This window comes from Camelina sativa, chromosome 14 (assembly GCF_000633955.1).
Source record: "Camelina sativa cultivar DH55 chromosome 14, Cs, whole genome shotgun sequence".
Classification (NCBI taxonomy): Eukaryota; Viridiplantae; Streptophyta; class Magnoliopsida; order Brassicales; family Brassicaceae; genus Camelina; species Camelina sativa.
This window is the reverse complement of record NC_025698.1, coordinates 13,240,065-13,250,111: the sequence shown is the minus strand read 5'-3', so window position 1 is coordinate 13,250,111 and position 10,047 is coordinate 13,240,065. Positions and strand designations below refer to the sequence as shown.

The 10,047-nt window shown below is 36.2% G+C and overlaps 1 protein-coding gene and 1 pseudogene across 2 annotated transcripts; both read left to right on the top strand.

The window, feature by feature from the left end:
• LOC104741301 (THO complex subunit 2-like) lies at nucleotides 39–4,397 on the top strand. Of its 2 annotated transcripts, XM_010462118.2 has the most exons (9): nucleotides 39–164; nucleotides 924–1,079; nucleotides 1,212–1,292; nucleotides 1,363–1,755; nucleotides 2,236–2,443; nucleotides 2,538–3,050; nucleotides 3,165–3,343; nucleotides 3,571–3,866; nucleotides 4,026–4,397. In XM_010462118.2, the coding sequence occupies exons 1-9, from the start codon at nucleotides 96–98 to the stop codon at nucleotides 4,093–4,095; spliced, it is 1,965 nt and encodes a 654-aa protein (XP_010460420.1). In that variant the 5' UTR covers nucleotides 39–95; the 3' UTR covers nucleotides 4,096–4,397. The 2 variants fall into 2 exon arrangements, with proteins under 2 accessions (XP_010460420.1, XP_010460419.1); XM_010462117.2 differs by having other exon boundaries at nucleotides 2,538–3,343.
• On the top strand, nucleotides 8,301–9,890 carry LOC104741300 (annotated as a pseudogene).

Below are 10,047 nucleotides of genomic sequence, written 5' to 3'. Positions count from 1 at the left end.
TTGGGTTTTTCTTTCTAACCTAGTTTCTAATGCTGTTGTTGTCTCTAATATTTTCTCAGAGTAAGGAATCAGTCTATGAACATGAGTGCGGAAATATGCCAGGGTTTGCTGTTTATTACAGATACCCGAACAGCCAGCGTGTCACATTTGGACAATTTGTGAAGGTTAGAAATTCTGACCCTTGACTTGTATTTTTATGTTACTTTTAGTGGTATACTTTATACCTTGTCTCAGGTTTTAGGTGACATAAACTCTATAATTGTCTCGAGCATTCTTGTTTGTTATAATGTAGTATTCTTAGTTATGATAAACCACATGTAGAAGTGCATTTTAATATATTTCTGGAAAGTATTAATGGCTAACTTGTAGATCGCAATAGCCTAGAAAAAAAGGGAAGTATCATTTTTTGATAAGAGTTTAGGGTGAAGGGAAAAAGGGGTTGCGTATCAGGAATAATATATTTATGATATACGATGAGTGGCTGAAGCCAAATCAGTGAAGAGTTTGTTCACACCCTCTTATCTGTAGTCAATTCCTGAGTTACTTACAGTGCATTTTCTCTGTATTATGATTCTTTCAGAAAGATATTATGACATGTAAGACTCTCCGATATTTTTATCATGTAGGGCTTAGGGCTTGAGTAAATCTTAGACTAACTAGACGGTTATTTTAATTGGTGCTGGACGTTATATTGATTTGTTGAACTTATGGTATGACGCCTAGAAAAGTAGTTAAAAATACCTTTTTTAATTTTATGGAACTGCTGTGCTTCTGCTCTGTGATTTGATATCTTCCATTTCATTTGTGGATTCCCTATGTAATTCCACTGTATTTAGCTATTATGCATTCTGCTTTAATTACTGGTAACAAAGTCTTGCTCCTTTGTGTTTCATGTCTGTTTCATCTGTTGATCTCTCTGAAAGGTACACTGGAAATGGAGTGGAAGAATCACACGGCTTTTGATCCAGTGTCTGGAGTCTAACGAGTATATGGAGATTCGTAATGCCCTAATTATGTTAACAAAAATATCTGGTGTTTTCCCAGTTACTCGGAAAACTGGGATAAACCTTGAGAAACGGGCAAGTACCTCTTTACTAGCCAGTGTTCCTGTCTTTTGAATCTGCTTTTAATTAGTGTGATTTCTATCTGTCCCTCTGTTTTCTTCATGAAAAAAATTAATGTTTCCTTTATTTGATGGTCTGGTATCGCAGGTAGCCAAGATTAAAAATGATGAACGAGAGGACCTTAAGGTCTTAGCAACTGGTGTTGCCGCAGCTCTGTCTGCAAGAAAAGTGAGTTCTAACCATAGCAATTTCATGTTTAGTGTTTTATGGAATTTCACTGAATGTCTTTTATTTGCAGCCACATTGGGTTACAGATGAAGAATTTAGCATGGGCTTCCTTGAACTAAAGGCCCCGCCAGTACATGCTCCAAAACATGCTTCTTCCCAGAATGGCTTGTTAATTGGTGTCTCCCATGGTGAACCAACTGGGGAAAGAGCAAGTGTTAACCAGCAGACTGAGTCTGGTGGATTGGTCAAGGACCAGTTATTGAAAACTAAACCTCTAGATGGAAGATCGGACAGTTTATCTTCAAAATCTGATCAAGGAAATCTTAAATCAAAGGGGGGCAATCCATTGGATGCCCAATCATCCATGTCTAAGAAATCAGTGGAACAAAAGGAAACAGATGAAACACCCAAAATATCTGATGAAAATCCTGTCAAAGCTGCTTCAAAGTATTCTGAAACCGAGGTATGGCTGTGTGCTTTTCTCTTTTATTTGTAGTTAGCAACCCCTGCTTTTCCCCTCAAAAAAAAAACAAGCAACCCCAAATTTGTCACTAGCATGTGTTCACCAAAATTATGTAGGAAATTATCCTGCCCATTCTATCTTATTTGGTTTACTAGAGCCAATTCTATTTTCTTGACAGTTAGGATTTATTTAGGGGAAGTGATGATTAAAAATTATATGTGGGGTTACCGTGTAGACATAAGTACTGTGTTTAATCTATCACGTTGGCCTGGGGTGTGAGTCTGGGTTGTGAGTGAGGGCGCTAAGGTCAATTGTCTTGATCCCAGGATGATGCAGTATGCTACAATCTAACACTCTTAGCCTTCACCTCAACCTTTTTTGTGTTGGAAATTGGTGGCTGAAAAAATTCAGCTAATCAGCATTTTCAGGAAATTTTTGGTTTCTAACTTTGTATTATGTATAAATGTTTTTGGCTGGCAGTTAAAACCTTCCTCTAAACGAAGTGCATCAGTGAACAAATCTACAAAGCAAGATTTTGGAAAAGATGATGGAAAGTCCGGTAAAGCTGGTGGAAGAACATCCACAGCTGAAAAAGAGCTTATTTATTTGGAGAGCAGGCAATCAGGTTTGACCAAATCTATTTCCAGCACAGCAGCCAATGGTAGCATAGCTTCTGGTTCGTCCAAAGGTTTGATCTCACCCACAAAATCATTAAATGTTTGTGGATGCTAATGTAAGTTGGATGGACTTGTCAGATATTCTGACTTTAATTTCTGATGCAGTAAAAGACGACGGTGCTGAAGCTTCGGATGCACAAAAGCAATCTTCTCGGACTGTTCATTCCCCTCGGCATGAAATCGTCTCTTCTGTGAGATCGAGTGATAGGTTACAGAAACGAACTAATGCTGTTGAAGATAGTGAGAGAATAAGTAAACGTCGTAAAGGAGATGCTGAGCACAGAGAGCATGACAGTGAGCCTCGATCAAATGATCGAGATAGATCAACAGACGCTCGGTTGGATTTAAACAAAACAGTTACTGATGACCAAAGCACACATAGGGATCAAGATAGATCAAAGGATAAGGGTAATGAAAGACAGGACCGAGACCATAGAGAAAGAGTTGAGCGTTCTGATAAACCTCGCGGAGATGATGTAGAGAAAGCAAGAGACAAATCTTTGGAGCGTCATGGTAGAGAGCGATCTGTTGAGAAGGGTCTAGATAAAGGAACAACTAGGAGTTATGATAGAAACAAGGATGAAAGAAACAAAGATGATAGAAGCAAACTGCGTCATGGTGAGGCATCACTAGAGAAATCTCATTCTGATGATCATTTTCATTCTCAAGGTTTACCCCCACCTCCACCTTTACCACCTAACATCGTTCCACATTCTATGGCTGCAAAAGAAGACCTCGAAAGAAGGGCTGGAGGTTCAAGGCATTCTCAGAGGCTTTCCCCGAGGCATGACGAAAGAGAGAGACGACGCTCTGAAGAGAATTCATCAGTTTCTGTGGATGATGCAAAACGTAGAAGAGATGACGATTTCCGTGACCGAAAGCGAGATGACCGAGAATCAATCACTGTGAAGGTAACATAGCTCCCTCAATACATACCCCTATTGATATTGAGAACTGAAGAATTTTTTGCTGTAGTTGCATCTTCATGGTTCTTTCTCTTATCTACTTTTGTGTTATGGTGATTCACATTTGATCAGTTTTTTTTATCATGAAAAAAGCGAAACGTGATGGAGTGTTGTCCGTGATGATCTCCCTTTTTGAGCATATGAATGATAATCTTATTTTCTACTTGATGCAGGGTGAAGAAAGAGAAAGAGAAAGGGAAAAAAGCCTCCCTCTGAAAGAGGATTTTGAAGCATCCAAGAGAAGGAAGCTTAAGAGGGAGCAACAGGTTTCATCTGCTGAGCCAGGGGAATATTCTCCCATGCCACCACATCAATCCTCTTTATCGACTGGTATGGGACCATCATCGTACGAAGGCAGAGAGCGAAAGAGCAGTAGTATGATTCAACACGGAGGTTATCTTGAAGAGCCAAGCATCAGACTTGTTGGAAAAGAAGCTTCCAGCAAGATGGCTCGCCGTGATCCTGAACCGTATCCTTAAAAAAAAGAGCCCCGTTGCCAACTTATATAATCTCTCTGCTTGAGTTTGCATCATGAATCAAACCCATATATATGATACATCATTAAATGGTATCTTCAGAGTTGCAAAATCCAAATACAAGATTAGTAATTTCCTTGACCTTGGTATAGAATGTATGACCGTGAATGGGAAGAGGAGAAGAGGCAGAGAGCAGAACGGAAGCGGAGAGATCGGAAGTAGACTGATGAATTCGCAGATACTTGGGTTTGTTCAATGAAGAGAGAGAGAGACAAATGGCTGGTATTGAACACTGCATTTGTTGTACACGTACTGTTAACCATTCCATGGCCATGCCGTCTACTTTGTCATTTGGTTTCTGCCGAGTTTGATATGACTTGCAAGACTTTAGATATACGCTCATGCCAAACTCGCAATTTTCTTTTTTCGTTTTTCAGATTTTTGTATGGAGGAGCATGTAAAACAGTAGCTAGCGAGGGAAATTGAATAGTGGAACAAAATATCGAATTTTGTTTTAGGGTTTTCTCAATTGGTTTAAAACAGTGGGAAAAATAACTTCCGAGTCCAATACAGATGGTCCGAAAGAAATCTAGTTAGCATGTCCCTTGTTCAGTTTAGCCAATGAAAATGGTGCAATCTAAAAAAAAAACTAATGATAAATTACAAAATTTGGCTTTGCAATGGCGATGATATGTAGAGTGGTAAATTTTGATTATTCCCTTTAGACTTCAGTAAAAAGAAGTACGGATCACACTTTTATATTACTCGTCCTTCTGTCTTCTAAAATGTTCATCAATAACTGAATTATTTGTTTGTTGGTTATAAAGATTTTTTAAAAAAGTACAAAGGTTTGCTTACTATTTGGTATGTCACATTCTTTGTCGGCGCTAAAATCACATTTGAGACCTAAAGGTTCCATGCTTGGATTTGGTATACTTAGGCTCATGTATAATGAAATCAAATAATTTGATCCTGGCTCATAAAATATAGAATCACCTTTTTAATGATAATCTGAATTAGTCTTCAAATAATGGGACAAAACCGGTTCTGTTTTCATTCATTAAGTTGATATTTAGGCCAAAGTACAAGCACGAAATATTCATTCTAAACCTTAGCCCAGATTTTTCTTAACATCGAGTTTCGCAAATCAACACAATTTATTTGCTACGCTTGTAGAAGAGAGACTCAGATCCAAAACTCTAAAAACAAACAAAAGCTCATCCATCATAAATAATCATGACACCGATTTTATTAAGAAAAAATTAACTCCTTCAGTTCAGGTCTCCAATTTTTTTCAGCACATTGAAATCTCAGAAGAACGAAAGTTTTAAGTTTTCACATCATCAGAGTTTGTTTTTTTACCCACAAAAAAAAAAAACAGCTCGATTCTGATTTTACAAAAAAAAAAAAGAAGAAGAAATTGCCTCGAAGCTCAGTTCAGGTCTCCATAATTTCTCCGCATGATTTTAAATCTCGGAAGAACGAAAGTTATGATTTGATCATCATCGCATCCAAAGGCAATTTCATTTTCTAAAATCTTAAAAAGCAAAACGTTAGGGAAAAAAGGAAAAAAAAAGAAACGAAGACTAAAACAAATAAAACGATTAATAAAACTGAGTGATTTTGATAAGGTTACGATCTCATTCACTACGCTATTTATATGGCTGGCTACATTAGAAGAGGGAGGCTGAGGAGTGACTAAAAAACCCTAGCTCTCTCTCTCTCTCTTTGAGTATATATATAATGGGCCTTTGTTATTGGATCTTTCCAAACCAGCCCATAATGTTTTTTTAGTAGATTTTTTTTTTTTTTTTTTTTTTTTTTTTTTTTTTTTTTTTTTTTTTTTTTTTTTTTTTNTTTTTTTTTTTTTTTTTTTTTTTTTTTATAGTACTTTTTAAAAGCAGATAATTAGTTAATGGTAATTATTTTGCATTTCGGATTTTTTTTTTTATTATTTTTACTTGAAATTTATATTTTTTTGAAACTACTAATAATTTGACTTCGATGATAAATTCCACGTGAAACATAGTCCACAAATTTGCGTTAGGTATCTTCGTACTACGTTTTTCTTTACTTCCATTGATAGCAACTTATCAGTATAGCAAGTGGGTGTAGCCGTTCAAGGGTTTCACCAACCCAAGTATGTTACAAGATTGTTTGATCAGTGTTATGCAACATCATCACCCATAGTGATTTGCCTCTAAACAATTCATAATCTACTTTAAGCTTACTTACAAAACGACAACTAATGTATTTGTTTTGTTCACTCACCTGCGAAATCCACAAGAATATTTATTTTTTTGTTCAATAGAAATTAATTAACCTCACTTTTCTTCTAAAACTAAAATGGCTTACCCTAATTAATAAGAAAGTTTATATCCTCTTATATAGTGTTCTCTCCATTCCAAACTCTTCGATTTATTCAGGCAGTCACTAGCTAGGGAGCTCCTCTCATTATCATGTCAAGTTCTCCAACACTTTTCCGTCTGATCCATATTCCTTTACATTTTCTCGAGCCAAACCTACTTCCTCCCACTGTGCTCAATATGCCAAATTGTCACTTGCATCTTTGTAAGTTGTCCGCCTATTCTGCATTGTTTCATGTTTGTCATATAGTACTTCAACCATTCTGTTTCTTGATATGTTTCATTAGAAATATATATATGATCTCGGATGAGTATAAGCATAATTTCAATATGTTGACATAATATAGTTAAGTTGCATTGCATATATATTCATTGATTCTACTGCCAATGTAAATACCTTTAAACAAACATAATCAATAAACCTATAAATTTAGTATGACCGACACTTTGGGACCAAGCTAGGCAAATCCATACTTACAAGTTACAACTTTAAATAAATCGGCCTCCATTTCATAAAATATGCTTTTGGTGAGTTGGCAAAATTTGCCTAGTCATTTTGAATCAAGGAAGCAAAAACTTTAGCTACTTTTCCCAGGTTCTAGATACAAAACAAGGTAGGTATTGTCGTTGTTTTCTTTTCCAGGACCATATGTTTATGCGTATTTATTTCAAGCATTCACTTTTTATTTTTGTTTCCTTCCTTATTACTACTTTTAGTGAAAATTAAAACATTTATGCCTGGTCCAGGACCAGGAGAGGGCAACACACAATGGAAGACAAAGTCACCGGTTATGATCCCAGTTTCGTCCTCCCCATGATTCGCTCATCGATCCCTTCCACTCGACTATATATGTATATTGACTCAATTAACTCAGTCCACGATTTTATCCCGATTTCATCTTTATCTTGTCATAAAAATTGTGACTTCCTCCGAGAATAGAAAATAGGATTTATAAAGAGATTTCATATGCGATAATGCCTTTTAATTCTTTAGTCCCCTTTTTGCTATTTTTTTATGTTTTTTTATTTTATTTTATTTGTTGCTATTTTGTTTTCTGGCCGACATCGATGTACTTCGAGATTTTCTACCATACGTCGATATTCACCCTTTGCAAAAACGTCTATAAATGGCTGATATAGTGACATTTGAACAGAACGAGTCGTGTAGGGGTCGGTCCTATTATAGTAATACCCCTTTTTGGTTGTTTTTTTGTTTTGTTTAATTTGTTGAAGATGGATAATTGTGTTTCTTCCCATCGTACACGTAGCAACTCACCATTGACAAGTCTATTTATTAGCTTCTTTATTAATATTTTGCTCTTTTCTATTCAACACTAACGCTGACGCTCCACCTCCACAGCCGTTGGATCACATCCCCACGAGTCTGCTTATACTGTTTATACAGAATGTTATCTACTGATCAATCTTCTAGATCCGTTACTTGTCTCCTAACTAAAAAAGTTTTTGATATGTTTCTTACTACGAATAGTGTCTTAAAATATAGAGCTTGAAATTGTTGACAAAAACAAAATATAGAGCTTCAGATTCTTCTTTTTTTCCCTTTACCTTTCCAATCTCATGAAACATAAGTACAAGTGATTTTTTTTTTTCGGTTTTAATGTTAAACGATATACCAAAAGAAAAAATGGTTTCAGTTACAAAAGACCAAACAGACTTGATGGAACAGACAAGAAATTGAGCATTTCCTACTTTAAAGTGAGTAAGAAATACAGCCAAAGTAAAAAGACATTGAGATATTCGGGTGATTTAATTTGGTGGAATAGATATGAGAGTGTAAATGGAGGATTACGCGAGAGATCCTGTGTGATTTGGTAAGATAACTAAATGAGGAACGTGAACAATAAAGTTCTTACCATCAAGCTAAAGGTTTTCAAGCAAAGCCTATACAGGTTCTCGGTTTGTGTGACGCTTGGAATGTAACTCGGAGCTTTTAATTATTCAAAAAGAAGAAAAAAAAGAAAAAAAGCTGTTGATATTTATTAGCCCATTAAGTTTGTCTACGTTTAAGTCTCTTTAAATAGAGTATCAAAGCTCTGGAAGTTGAAGTCACCGAGAGAGAGAGAGAAAAAAGAGCTCTATGGAGAAACAACAGATTGCGCCCACCGGGATTCTCAAGAGCGAGGCTCTCAAAAAGGTTTCTTAGCTAGCTAGTCACTTTAAAAAAAAAAAAAGTTTTCAGTACTACTTACTGTTTAGTTTTGTCTGATGAGATCAAGCTTTATCGTTTAATGATTAAAGATTGTCCGTGAATGCTAAATCCGAACCAATACTTATATTATATACGGTTGTGGTTGTGCAGTACATCTACAAAACGGCGGCGTATCCAAGAGAGCATGAACAGCTCAAGAACTTACGAGAAGCTACAGTCCACAAGTATGGATATATGTAAGTCTGGCTGCAACCTCTATTGTCCATATTTCTATAACCTCTAATGTAAGTCTGGCTAATGGTTTAATCCTTTTTTGGTTCAAAAAAAAAATATATAATTATATTAAAATATTAAGATTTTATTCTTTAGAACCCAAAATGAGAGTCTCACCATTGGTGCTGCTCTAAGACAGATTAAAAAACAATCGAACCAATTCATTGATTTTAGGTAATGAAAAAATGTTTCGACGTTTATATGCGCAGGAGCCTGATGGAGGTACCCGTTGATGAGGGGCATTTCCTATCAATGCTTATAAAGATAACGAATGCCAAGAAGACACTAGAGCTCGGTGTTTTCACGGGTTACTCACTGCTCACGACAGCCCTTGCATTGCCTGAGGATGGGCATGTATGTATAGTCTTCCTTGATTAATTTCCTCGAAATCAAATAAGCGAAAAATAATAATAAGAGCTAATTAACATCGGTATCAAATTTTACTCTTTGGATATACAGGTTACTGGAATAGACATTGATAAAGATGCTTACGAGATGGGTCTAGAGTTCATCAANACGCAGGTGTTGATCACAAGATCACTTTCATCCAATCTGATGGTGTTCAGGCCTTAGACAAAATGTTAAGCGTACGTGATCCTTTACATCATCAATCATGTTTCTAGAATTAATATTCTTACGTACGCACTTCCCTGATTATTTATTTTTCGTTTATGTATGTATGTACGTATACGTATGATGATGGAACCATCAGGAGAATCTACAACCGGAGTTTGATTTCGCATTTGTTGATGCTGATAAACAAAACTATGGCAACATGCACGAGAGACTAATGAAGCTGGTGAAGGTTGGTGGAATTATAGCGTTTGATAACACATTGTGGTTTGGGTTCGTGGCAGAGGAAGAGGAAAGCGTGCCAGAGCGCATGAGGGAGAACAGAGAAACCCTAATAGACTTGAACAAGCGGCTTGCTGCTGATCCTCGCATTGAGCTCTCTCAAGTCTCCATTGGTGATGGTGTCACTCTCTGCAGGCGCCATGTATGATTACGATCGAGTCATTAAAAATACTGTGACAAGACTAAATCACAGTCCATCCATCTCTATCTTTTTATCTATCGCAATATTTTCTTGTTTTCAATAAATGTTTTAAAACCATCTCCGGTTTGTTTATCTGGTTAAGCTCTATTTTGGTCAAGTGTTGGACCATACAAACTTTATGTAATATGCGTCAATTCCAAGAAATTAATCAGCAACTTATGAGTAATTAAAAAAAAAAGAACGAAAACAAAGATAATTAAGAAGAAATTGCCTCAAAGCTCAGTTCAGGTCTCCATAATTTTTCCGCATGATTTAAAATCTCGGAAGAACGAAAGTTATGATTTGATCATCATCGCTGGCAATTTCTT

What these genes read in the sequence shown, in the direction of transcription:
- LOC104741301 (XM_010462117.2), top strand. Translation starts at nt 96, where the DNA reads ATGCCAGGGTTTGCTGTTTATTACAGATACCCGAACAGCCAGCGTGTC. An exon ending in GGATAAACCTTGAGAAACGG is followed by an intron (nt 1,080 to 1,211) that starts GCAAGTACCTCT and finishes CTGGTATCGCAG; the next exon opens with GTAGCCAAGATTAAAAATGA. An exon ending in GCTCGCCGTGATCCTGAACC is followed by an intron (nt 3,867 to 4,025) that starts GTATCCTTAAAA and finishes ACCTTGGTATAG; the next exon opens with AATGTATGACCGTGAATGGG.